The sequence below is a fragment of the Pogona vitticeps genome, chromosome 2 (genome assembly GCF_051106095.1).
Source record: "Pogona vitticeps strain Pit_001003342236 chromosome 2, PviZW2.1, whole genome shotgun sequence".
Lineage (NCBI taxonomy): Eukaryota > Metazoa > Chordata > Lepidosauria > Squamata > Agamidae > Pogona > Pogona vitticeps.
In genome coordinates this window covers 64,865,651-64,878,326 of record NC_135784.1, presented here as the reverse complement: position 1 = coordinate 64,878,326, position 12,676 = coordinate 64,865,651, and the positions used below count along the sequence as shown (strand labels likewise).

The window sequence follows — 12,676 nt, the reverse complement described above, 5'->3', positions numbered from 1 at the left end:
CAAAACTGTGAAGTTTAATGCCAGTATCTGAATAGGGATGGTGTTTTCTCTGACCTCTGTGCTTGCCAAGAATTGACGGTCTCAAAGATTCTCTTGTCAGTGCTCTGAGTCTCAGGTCCTTAATCTTCTTAATCCTTTCTGTCCTTTGAAGACCTAAGTTCATCAGGGAGCAAGAAAAGTTACAGTGGGTTGGTTGACCTGTTTATACTTTGACTACTACGTATGGCCTCCTCTGGACTCAGTAGGGCTAGACTTTCCACACGTGTCCATTGTTCATAATATGTTGGTCTCCAGGAATATTCCAGAAATAGCATGTGAGAATCTCACCCTGCTTTCTGTCAGTGGTTCAGGTTTTTATAAATGACTTCCTTGTCAGAATGCAGCTTCTGCAGTAAGCTTTTCCATTAATGTAAGTGGCTTAAAATGTATTAAAAAAAATAATTTTTCAGCCAGTGTCCCAGAATCAAAGCACAGTCTTCAACCACATTGCTCACAAGCTTTTCTTTTTTCAGGATATATGTGTGTGTGTGTGATTATGAAATATGCTAGTTTTCCTATCTGTAAGTAATACTGAATGTTACTGCTCTGAAAACTCAGGAACAAAGTCTCCTCCTCTTTGATTGAGGGCTTTTACGGTCAGCAACCTTGAAGCACATTTACCACCCTCTTAAGTATCATTTGTTGGACATATTTATTAATTACTTTTCTACTCACTGAGGTACCTGAAGCAACATACAGAAGTGTTTATTTTTAAAAAAAATCAATAAAAGATTATGACTAATACTGTATTAGAAACCAGTTTCATAAGACTTGCCAGAGTAATACTGGAAACTCTAACTGGATGCAGCCAGTCTAACTTCCATGTGGGCCAATTCATATCCTAAATTTCTGCCCAGTTCTAGAACTTTAAATTGAGGTTTTAAGGAGTAAGTTGCTGTCCACTTTCTTACACAAAGGTTCATGTGCCCCATCAGATGGAAATGGAGTGCTGGGCAACGTTGGCAGTACTTTAGGCATCCTTCAGTCTTGAGAGACTATGGTAACATGCTCGGTATGGAGGACCTGGAACAGCGTTTAGTGTGGCTGAGAAGGCCAATTCAAGAGTGACAATCCCTTCCACACTGAAGACAAATACAATCTCTCCCCTGTCCAGCTCCCTGATTTTGCTGCTTTCGTAACTGCCTCTTTGCCTCGGCCTGCTGGACAAGGGTCTCTTCAAATTGGGAGAGGCCGTGATGCACTGCCTGCCTCCAGGCTGAACGCTGTCAGGGTTTCCCATCTGTTGAGATCCATTCCTAAGGCCTTCAGATCCCGCTTGCAGATGTCCTTGTATTGCAGCTGTGATCTCCCTGTGGGGCGATTTCCCTGCACTAATTCTCCATACAGGAGATCTTTTGGAATCCAACCATCAGCCATTCTCACAACATGTCCTCATTTCCTCTTTTTTCTTCCATTCATCACTATGGGAAATAAATTTCTTTTGAGCATTGGAGTGCATATTCCATCCTAAAAAAGAGGAGGACCCGTAAGTTTCTCTTTTGCCACCTTACTGCTTCTGCTACACGACTCTTCCTCCCTCCCAGTTATCTTTTTTTAAGCAGTCATGCTACTTTTGCGCAATAGCTTAAAAATTATGTGGAGTTTAGAAAATGGGAAGGGGCGTTACGGTGGAATATAAGTTTAACAGAATGGGAATGGATTTGGGAAAATGGCAACTCAAAATTAATCTCAATGGGTCTGAGAGAAAATTATTGTAAAATACTACTTCAGTAGTATCTTCCACCTCATAGATTAGCAATTACAAGTATGCTAGGTGGTAAAATAGTTGTCAAAGTGTTAAGCACTTGTTGATGTATCAGATATTAAACAGGTTTCAAGTCAACGTGTTGATACCAATGTGGCTACAGCAAGGAACTGTGGAAAAAACAGAGCCTCATCCCGTAAATGAGTGCTTAAATTCTTATCTGGATGGCCCTATTGACTAAATTGACATGTTATCAGAGAATGCAACAATATTGTTTGCACAGTAAAAATAAACTTTATGAGCAATGGGCAATATGTGTTGTCTACTCAAATGAAAAGGTGAGGAATGGAACATGCCTTTTGCTTTTCATGAATTGCTGTAGAAATTTTACGAATGAAATTTCATTTGTAAAACAACAACTATGCACTTTTTAGCAAGATCGGGCCAATGCCATTCTTATATTTATGAGGCACATTGCTTCCAAAATTGTTCTCTCTACACACTGTCACAATATTTGTTGTTCCCAGAAAGCAACAATAGGTTAAAATGGCATATTTCCCCTTCTCTTCAATGTTCAATTAAAGGAAAACGATATATGTTGCATTATATATGCTAGGGGTGGGCAATATGTGGCCCCAGGCCCATACATGCTCCCCACCCATTTTTGTGCTTCCTGTCTCTAAAGAAAAGAAAGACAAAATCCTGTTGCCCTTCTCTTTACTTAAAAGAAGCACACTCCTTGAAGCTCCTATGCACTAAGCAGGCTCTTAGTTTAACCAAAAGATACCACCTCTGCCTGAGGCAGCAATGTGAGTTTGAAGATGTACAAATATCTTTATAGAAAAATCTCCTAACTGCTTGGAATAGGAACAATGGGCTTTGTTTGTCATTAAACCTTTTGTAGTTTGTCCAAATGAATCTAATGGCATTACTTTGGTTTAAACTGGTCTTATCCAGCAGAATCAGAATTACCTGTTTTGCTGCTTCTGGGAAGAGGCAGTGCCTTGGTTTTGTGTATGTGTGTGTGTGTGTGTGTGTGTGTGTGTGTGTGTGTGTGTGTGTGTGTGTCTGTGACAATGGCTTCTTACACAAACTTGATCAATCCATGTGAGTTGTGTGCAGACTTGTTCTTTTAAAATGAAAGAAAGTAACCCATTCAGATACAGAGTCACTTCTGTAACAAAGCAGGCTTACATAATTCCTGATGATGTTTGTTTGTTTTTCTTCTTTGATTTTAAGCTTCTGCAAGTCTAGGTTTTTAAATTTGTTGTGCCTAGAGTGATTGGGTCTTAGCCCTGTCCCTTCCTCTGCTTCGCCAGGCCACTGAGTTTTGTACACCACAATGCTTCTTTCTTAATAGCAATATGGCAATACTGAAGAGTCACAAATCACTCTGTCCTGTGTTTCGTCCCTACACAGCCTGTCCTGGCATCGTCTCTAAATAAACATCTGAATCTATTTGCCTCTGTAATATAGGTCTTTCCAGAGTATGGAAAGTTTACTTTTTGGAACTTCAAGTTGTAGTCTCCCAAAGTAACTTTTCCAAGCTCTGCTCCTCTGTCAGCTCTAACAAAAAGGTTGCTCTCCTCTCCTGTGCCAATGTATTTTTGCCCTTTTGGTTTTGCAGTTTGTTGAGTGTGTCAATCTGAACAGAAAGCCCTTTCACCTGGTTGGAACCTCCATGGGTGGCAATGTTGCAGGCGTTTATGCTGCTCAGTACCCAGCGGACATCTGCAGCCTAACTCTTGTGTGTCCTGCAGGTGGGTGATATGCGTGAACTGCTGGCTCCCAAGGAAAGAGTAGATGGGTGCCCAAAGTCCAAGGAAGGAAATGCTGCGTGTTTGTACAGAAGGCCCTGGGAGGAAGCTGGGCTCCAATTAAGAGAACATTGAGCTCTTGCAACATCCCACAGTAATCAAGGGCAGGACTAGCATTTACAATAAAGGTGTGTCTGCCAGCAGAAATAGCCGCCCAGTTTTTAGATGCCCTCAAACCCATTCTGCTGGTAATATTGCTTATGGTTCCTTAGTGCTTCAGGCAATCTTTCTTTTTCAGCCTGGCCTACCTCCCAGGGTAGTTGGAAGGATAAGTGGGAAGCACAAGAGCCATGTAGGCTGTCTTGAGTTTACTGGAGGAAAGACGGGATATGAATGTTAATAATCACCAGCCACTAATCATGCACTCTGCAAACCCTTCTTCTTCTGCTAGCAGTGCTCTCTGGTGGGTGGGGAACGTACGACTTTAGGGTGTGGATGAATCTTCCTAGAACTATGGTGAACGGGAGACGCTTCAAGGCCTTGTAGCCCCTCTCTGTGGCTCCTGTGCCTTTAATTCCATACCATAGTTCTGCCCTTGCATGTTTTCTCTGGCAGGATCAGAGGAATTGGTATTCATTTTGGAACACAGTAAGCAGACATGCTTCTCCTTTCACTGCAGGGCTGCCACATGCCACAGAAAGTAAATTCGTCAAGCAGCTGCAGGAGCTGAAGGTGTCTGGGGTCAGCGATCGGATCCCTTTAATTCCAACCACTCCTGAGGAGATGGGAGACATGTTGAAGCTCTGCTCTTATGTTCGCTTTAAAGTGCCCCAGCAGGTAAGAAGATGGATGAACGATGGAGGGGGGCATGTCTTTAATCTTTAATTCAGGGTCTTCTTTAGCCCTCAAGATGTCCTAACTGGTGGGATGGGTGGTCTTTCACTAAACATGGGGTTAATGCTCAAGAGGGTTGTGCTTCTGGCAAATGCTGGCATAAAACTGGACAGCTTGTACTGAAGCCATGTCACTCTTAGTACAGTACCTGTATAGGTTATTTCTAGCCACTCGGTACTTTTTTGTTAACTGTCCAAAATAATCAAGAGACTTGAGTATTTCAAAGATATTGGAGTTTGAGGAAGCTAAATTTTTGGGCTAAAATTCCCAGAATCCCCTTGCAAAATGCCCGCAGGCTCTGCTGGATGAAGGATTCTGGGGGTTACAGTCTAACTCCCTGCACCGTCCAATCTCGGAAAGATACGCAGAGGACTTTCATCTTGCTTATTCCATCTCTCTCAGCTTAAAATACCATGAAACAACTCCTCAGTCACTTCAGACTGGGAGGCTTGCTAAGTTCATTCCTTTTGGAAGCCTTCCTTTCAGGTTTCTGGATATGATGTCTTATCTCCAGTTACTGTTTAAAATGATGGGTTCTTACCCAAGTGTCTGAAAGGAAAGCTGTTATTTCCTCAGTTTAACAAATTGAGTGTGTTACAAAAGTAAGCCAGGATGCTGTAATAACACTTAGAAAGATAATGAGTTGCTGCAGACCAAGGATGAAACTATACTCACTGGAAAAAACTTTCAGCGACTCCTGTCATAGCACACAATGCCGGGCCATACTGTGGTTCAAAATGGTGCCCAGTCTGGATCTTCTCTGCTCTGTTCCTTAAGGATACATTACAGTTTTGGGCGATACAGGACCACCCTTTTTTCCCTGCCAGTGTTTTGCCTGCGTCTTGCCCACCTGCCCTATTTGCCACCTTGCTTGCTTTCCCCTCCACAGCTGTCATGTGTTTGGATTCCCCTCACCACCACCTTTGTGCCTCTGTGCACTTGTGTGGGAGACGGATTCCTTTTTCCCCTCTGTTAGTTAAAATGGCATGTCCAAAGCCATCAACACCTATTTTCAGAGATGAACCAATGGAGAGTGGGAGTAGGGTACAACATTCCCATCAGATAATCTTGTACCCAGCCACTTACATACTCACAGAGACCACTGCATTAATCACAACAAACCACAGTGTGTTGGATTCAGACATAGAAAAAAGCACTGCAGCTTGGGTGTGTGTTACAAGGGGGGGTCATGCCTCTTTGCAGCTCACCCGTAGCAGATCCATTTCACTTGGTTTATTGCAACTGTGTTGTCCCAGCCTAAATAAAATGGCACAGTATTACAGTGGTGCCTCGCTAGACAGTTACCATGCATGACAGTTGACACTGACTTTTTGCGATCGCTATAGTGATTCACAAAACAGTGATTCCTATGGGGGAATTTTGCTGGACAATGTTTGGTCCCTGCTTCGCAAACCGATTTTCGCTAGATGACGATTTTGACAGCTCCCTCCGTTCTCGCAAAACAGGTGTTTTCAGGACCTAAGCTTCACAAGACAGAGATTTAAACAGCTGATCGGCGGTTTGCAAAGCGGCTTTCCTATGGCCAATCTTCGCTAGACAATGACGATTCTTCCCCATTGGAATGCATTAAACAGGTTTCAATGCATTCCAATGGGGAAATGCTTTTCGCTAGACAATGATTTCGCTAAACAGCGATTTCAGTGGAACGGATTATCATCATCTAGCGAGGCACCACTGTATATTCATCAGGCATGGAGTATGGTCATAGTGGGGAAGCCTGTGGCGGCAGGGGATCAGAATGAGTGATTCTAGTAGGTGACTCTAGGCCCACCTCCTCCTTCTAGCATGGGTGGGGAAAACTTCCTCTCCTCTGATCACTCGGAGATTAGACCTAATCAGAGGATTCCCTTAGGCACGGCTTTTCTTCCCAATCAAGTGGTGTTGCCTGCTGTGTGCCAGGATAGTTGAAAACTCTTTGTACCTTGTCCCCCTTTTCTAGACCACTGTTTGCAGGGACCAGCAGAGTCACAACGGGCAGGAGTAATACTGGGTTCTCAGCTCAGCCTGGCACTTGGACTGAGATCCCCAAAATATCTGGTGGATAACTACCTCCCCAATATCATCTGGCCTGCAGAGGACTGTGGGGTAGGGAGTCTCCTTCTTCCCACATGTTGCCCCACCACAGAGCTGCATTTTAGTGGTTGTGGCTTCCCAGAGTTTCAAACTGAGGCTTCTTTCCCTGCCCTTTCTGGGGATTTTCTGGATGAAACATAATGGCATTTTTTTTTTAAAAAAAAGTCTTCAAATGTGTGTACCTTATCTTTTGAAAGATTTTTAAATTTTATTTGAGATGGCAGCAACTTCCTTCTCGTCACCTTTAATTCCTTCCCCTTCTCAGTTGTGTCTGTCCTGAATACTAGTGGGCAGCTGTGTGAGTGTTTGGGCTGACAGCAGATAGCTCATTTTGCCATTTAGAAAAGAGAAAGAAAGGAGTGAGGGGGTGAATGTAATGCAACGGTACGTTCTTTGTTGAAGAGTTAGACCCTTCACTGTGTGGGTAACATGCAAACCTGACTGTCCTTGAGAAGTCTCAGATGTGGAGGCATGTTGAGGGCAGGTCAAATGCTAAACAGATGGATAACATGATCTTGAAAACAGAGGGAGGCTACATTCTTTTTTTTTAAACCCGGGGATTCCAGTTTTTCAGTATGGAAACTGATGTTGAAGTGTTTGTCTGAGCACAGGAGAGTTGTAAGTGGGGAAGGAGGCTGCCCTAAGCCCACCTGCTCAGCCCCTGATCTTCCCGTGTCAAGCAGGGAGGCCTGAAGAAGTGCTCTTGAGCCTGAGAGGCATGATTTGAATCCTGAGGAACCTTGCTTTGTGAAGGTCCCTGGTGGCTATGGAGCCTTCCGCTTGCGTTCGAGTGAACACAAGGAGATCCCACCCCCTCAGAGCTTGTTGCTCAGTCCAGTAGTGTAAAAGAGTGGAGGAACAGTATGCGTGGCTCTTGAGGAGCCCCTGTTGGTCTGGCACATATGTTTACCCCTTCCCTGGCATATAATTCTGCGGTGGCTTTCATTCTGTGGCAACACAGAACAGCTTTGCCTCCCAAACCTCCCTGCTGCAGCCTCTTGCTGGAATGTGTCTCTAAATAGATTTGCTCCTTAATTGCGTTACATTACACACAAACTAGACACTTAAGGGTCTGACTCTCCAGCAGGGATTCAACAATATATCCAGAAAGCTGCACCTTGTGTCCTCTCTTAGGAAGCAGATGAGAAGGGGGGGTGGCTGGTATGTTCTTCTTCTAAAACCTGGTTATGTGTTCATAGATCCTGCAGGGCCTCGTTGATGTCCGCATCCCACATAATGACTTTTATCGAAAACGTAAGTGTTTAAACGTTATTTTTTTCCCCCATGCCTTTGCTGAAGTCACTTCTAGGTGGCTCCGATTTTGAGAGGTTGCAGTGGATGTTTTCAACACACCAGCCATATCCACAACCGGCATCAGAGAGTTGCATGCTCCTTTTTGCTGCCATCGTTTGCTTCTAGGGCCAATGTGGCATCGGCTTTGAATGAATGCCCAGCTTGGAAGCCATGCTTCCAGTTGAAAACTTTAAAAATGAAGCTGTGGAGATCTTCAGCATTTGTGTATGAACAGCATGGCTGTGCACATCATACCAAAGAGTCGTCTAGTTTAGCATTTCTCTTTCCCAAAGTGATCACCTGTGTAATTTCAGGAGGCAAAAGATCCAGGGATACAGGTGTACCCCTGCAGTCTCTGGATGGAGGGGTTAACTAGGATTTTGGTACTGCAACATGAGACTGGTGGCGTAAGGATCTTGAAATCTAGAAGCTGTTGCTGACATGGATTCATTCATGCCCCTCCTGGGTAAACAGTATTTCTGGAACTTGTTTAATAATAGAAGCTTGAGGCCATGCCCACTTGTAAGGTAAAACTAGACATGACGGTCACACAGAGATATTGAGAAAATGATACTTACTTTCCGTGCTATTGAGTTTTGCCTTGCCTGTTAATTTTTAGGCAAACTTAGCAATATTATTTCCCCACAGCCTCATCACTGGTAAGGCAGTGTATGATGTGATGATGTCTCGATGCAAGTAAGTCTCTCTAAGTGGCATGCACAGGGAATGAGGAACATGAGTTGCAGATGTGAGTCTTGGTGGCAGATGTACATCAATGATTTCTGTGTATGACCTTGAACTCTGAAATTTTCATTGCTGCAGAGCAGGAGATAGATTTAAAAACAGAGGAATGTCTCCTCCTCAACTCCAGAATGCATCTTCCTTTGGGGTGGGAAGTTTTCTTTTTGTTATTACTTTCTGCTCTTAAGAGTACTGTTGTTGGTTTCCTTTGGAGAGAGGGGAAGAATGAATAAATACATTTGGCTCACAATAAGAGTTCGACTGATTGCTCCCTTCTTCTTTCTCTTCCTTGCCTGTAAAGTATTTTTAGAGATTGCAGGTGAAAAGTCAAGAAACTCCCTCTACGACAACATGAGCAAGATCAAAGCAGCCACACAGGTCGTCTGGGGGAAGCAAGACCAGGTATGTCAGTAACTTGGTTTCCCCTGAATAAGATCCCTGGTGTAAAGGTGCAATATAGGAATCAGAGGAAAATAAATGGATTTCAAGCAAAATACAATACAGTGATGAAATGTAAAGTATAATGCATATAACATGCAAAATTAGCAATAGTTAGCCTTTAACTTCACCAGTCCTCTTGGTGAAACATGCTGTGTTTCCAGCTGTTGGCAAGTCCTTGGCCTTCGGCTGGGTTGTTAAAGATAAGACATTTTGGAAGGCTGCTCATTCATAGGACTGCTGTAAGTTGGGTTTGACTTGTCAACATGTAACAATAACAAGACACACACAGACAGACACACAGTTTTGATTTTTGATTTATTTTTGCAATTCTGATCTTGCTGTTCCTCTCCTGTGGAGGAGGGGCAATTCTGGAACAGGGTCCAGGACTGTAATTTCTGCTTGTATTACTTTCACATCATGAATGTGACTTAAGTGCACATTTTGCACTGGTTGCCCCAGGCACCACAATTGCTAGTTACGGCTCTGAACAAGGAGAATGTGAAGCAATTAGCAGAGAGCTGGAGGAAATGATTATGTTCTGTACTAGTCCCAGAGGGCAGGGCCTGAATCAGAGAATACAAACCACAAGAAAGGATTCAAATTGCAAAACAAGAAGGGGGAAAAAACAACACGTCCTGATGATAACAGCTGTTTGACAAGGGGGGGAAAAGACAACCCTGGAAGATGATGGATTCTCCAGCTTCCGAGATTGGTAAATACAAGTTGGATGGCCATCTGCTGGGAATGGCTTAACTGTGGATTTCCTGTATTGTTAGTGGGTTGGACTATATGCTCCTTTGGGAACTCTTCCAACCCTGCCATTTTATGATTGTTTGTGAGCCAGCAGGAAGAAATGAGTTGAACAAAAATGAAATGAATTGGATGAACATGGACACAGATAATTTTAGTTCAAAGGATGTGTCAGGCAGTCAATTGGTAGCCCCCATTAGCTTTTATTAAAACCCTGCTTCCTTATTCCTCTTCCCATTCCATAGTTGATCTCTCCCCTTCCCACCCACCCCCATTCTCCCCTTCGTAAATAACCCTGCTTGCTCAACCACTGCAGTAATGCTTCAGCTGTCAGAAATCAGCCCTGCAAAACCTGAAATACAGCGTCAAGGAGATGGTGGGGCAGTTGGGGCCCCCTGTGAATATGCGTGATAAAACTACATCTTTGTCCTGTGCTTCTGTCACAGTGGCACTCTGTTCCCTTTCCTTGTGCTTATCATGTACACCGGCTTCTATGAGAACCGAAGTCGTTTTAAATGTCAAGCTTAGTATTTTACAAAGCCAACCTCAAGAGGATTGCAGTTGTGTGTCACAATGCCAGACTTATTGGATGTTTCTTTTGGCGAAACTTGACACCTGACCATGTCTGTGAATGCCACTGTTACGAAGAACTGAATGAAGCTTGGAAATAATTACTTCAGAAACATTCCTCCTTATCTGTTAACGTATTTTAAATCACATTTTAACATTCGCTAATTTTTGCTGCTAAACAAAATAACATTGACAGGTTTGAGTAATAATTAATATTCCATATTTATTATATTATTTTAGAGGAGTAATTGGACATGGATGGCTATTTTTAGCCATTTTAGTTGAATTTTAAAAACTGGGTGTTACTAATATGTTATTAGTGATTAATAGGACATACTAACTTTATTATTTTCACAAAAGAACTGTCTGCAAATTAACTGTTTTGTTTTAATGCTAACTTGTTAGTATACATGTAGCCATTTCTTAGTTCTGGAGCTGAGCTTCTACACTCTGAAGCTTGCCTCCTAAGATGACCCTCAGCATTTCCCCCCCGATTTGTTGATGATGCAGTACAGTGGTGCCTCGCATAACGGGTGCCCCGTTTAACGATGAATCCACATAGCGACAATGTTTTTGCGATCGCTTTTGCGATCGCATAATGATGTTTCCTATGGGGGGAAATCGCTTTGCGACGATCGGTAAGTTGTTTCGCTTACCGATTTTTGCATAACGATGTTTTTCCCCAGCTGATCGGCGGTTCCCAAATGGCCGCCGGGTAAAACAGGGACAGATTCCTCGCTTACCAGGCAGCTAAAATGGCCACCGTATGGAGGATTTTCGCTTAAAAGTTTTAAGCCCATAGGAACACATTCAAGGGGTTTCAATGCATTCCTATGGGCTTTTTAATTTCACATAGCGACGAGTCCGTATAGCGACGATTTTTGCTGCACGGATTATCATCGCTATGCGGGGCACCACTGTATTTTCCCTTTGGGACGCCTTTTCCCTCGTTGTGTTTTCAACTTTCTCCTCTCCTCTAGGTCCTGGATGTTTCTGGAGCTGACATTCTAGCAAAGTCGATTCCTAACTGTCAAGTACACATTCTGGAAAACTGTGGACACAGTGTTGTGGTCGAGCGGCCTAGAAAAACAGCAAAGCTCCTCCTTGAGTTTTTGGCTACAGTTCAGAATGGGGAGAACAATAAGAAACTGGCTTGAACATTCTCTGTCAAGTTGAACCTTTAAGCTAGATGTTTCAGTTGTGATGAAATACTGCTACTATAATAACTCCTCAGGAATCTTACTATACAGAACTTGGTGGCCGTGCCAAAATCCCTGAAGAAACCAGAATAATCGATACATTTAACTTGTAGGCCTATCAGTGCAACGACTTGCAGAGTCCTGAACTATCCACAGATGTGTGTTGTTGATAAAAGTTCGATAAAATCTGCATTATTATCCAATACTTTGGGAGAAATAAAAAGACCTGTTTGATAGATCTGTCATTTTGCTATCTTTTCCTTCAGGCATGATCTCTCTGTTTCTGCGATTTCCTCCACCACCACCCCTTTTTAAAAAATTGTCCGTCTGGGATAACGTGTGTGTTAGCTGGGTCGAAATGGAATCAGTCACGGGCCTGCTTCCCCTTAACCATGTGCCCATTTCCCAATTTGCCTTTGATAAGGCTTCCTTGGGTTATAAAGCCAGTCATGAGAGGAAAAGGTTGGAAGAAAGACAGATCTCTTCGGGACAGTTTCCAGCAGTGTGACCCAATCATGTGGAAAATGTGCACCCTGCCTATTGATTGGGGTTTGCCTATAGCATACAATAGTATAACATAAAAACTTAGAATATGACCTGAAATCAGACAGTTCTATCTCATGGAATGTACTGGCCACTTCTAGATTTCTGCCGCTTTTTAATGTGATTTAGCATAATATCCGGCTAATGGGAATGTTGATGTCAATGACATTAGTTTAAAATATATAGGTAATACAGTATGGAGCAAATCTTCATTGACCGAGAGCTAAGGTATGTTCGCGCCTCTTTATATGGCTTTGCATGAAAAGCAGTTGTTCCAAAAGAGCCTGATGATCCAGATATTTGCTAAAGTGCTGTTTATGTTACTCATTAACTTACGATTTCAGCAGAGAAGGAAGGCAACAAATGACATTTTAATGGTACAGAAATTTCACAGGCTGTGCAACTTTGCAATGTCTACACTGATTTATTATGGATGAGTTTCTATATCCCTTGATAGTTCTTATGTATGTATTGCCTTAATAGTCTGTAATGCTGAAATACTGGTATCATCTGGCCTAATTTAAATCATGATATATTCTGTAGCTGGTTATGGTAGTCAAACAATGTTGAAGTAACTGGCTTGGGGATTCAAGCTTAATGGGCAAGTCAGTGATCATATTGCGTGTGCATGTACGCATGTATGTACGCAG

General features: G+C 42.9%; 1 protein-coding gene across 5 annotated transcripts in view; it reads left to right on the top strand.

Annotated features, from left to right (window-relative positions):
* ABHD6 (abhydrolase domain containing 6, acylglycerol lipase) overlaps positions 1–11,719 on the top strand; it is an 88,778-nt gene extending 77,059 nt beyond the window's left edge. For all 5 annotated transcript variants that reach the window (XM_072989574.2, XM_072989577.2, XM_072989575.2 and 2 more), the window contains exons 5-9: positions 3,372–3,504; positions 4,181–4,338; positions 7,689–7,743; positions 8,825–8,925; positions 11,265–11,719. In XM_072989574.2, the coding sequence (XP_072845675.1) occupies positions 3,372–3,504; positions 4,181–4,338; positions 7,689–7,743; positions 8,825–8,925; positions 11,265–11,441 (624 nt within the window). In that variant the 3' untranslated portion in view covers positions 11,442–11,719. The remainder of the gene's footprint in view (positions 1–3,371; positions 3,505–4,180; positions 4,339–7,688; positions 7,744–8,824; positions 8,926–11,264) is intronic.
* Positions 11,720–12,676: the final 957 nt, after the last annotated feature.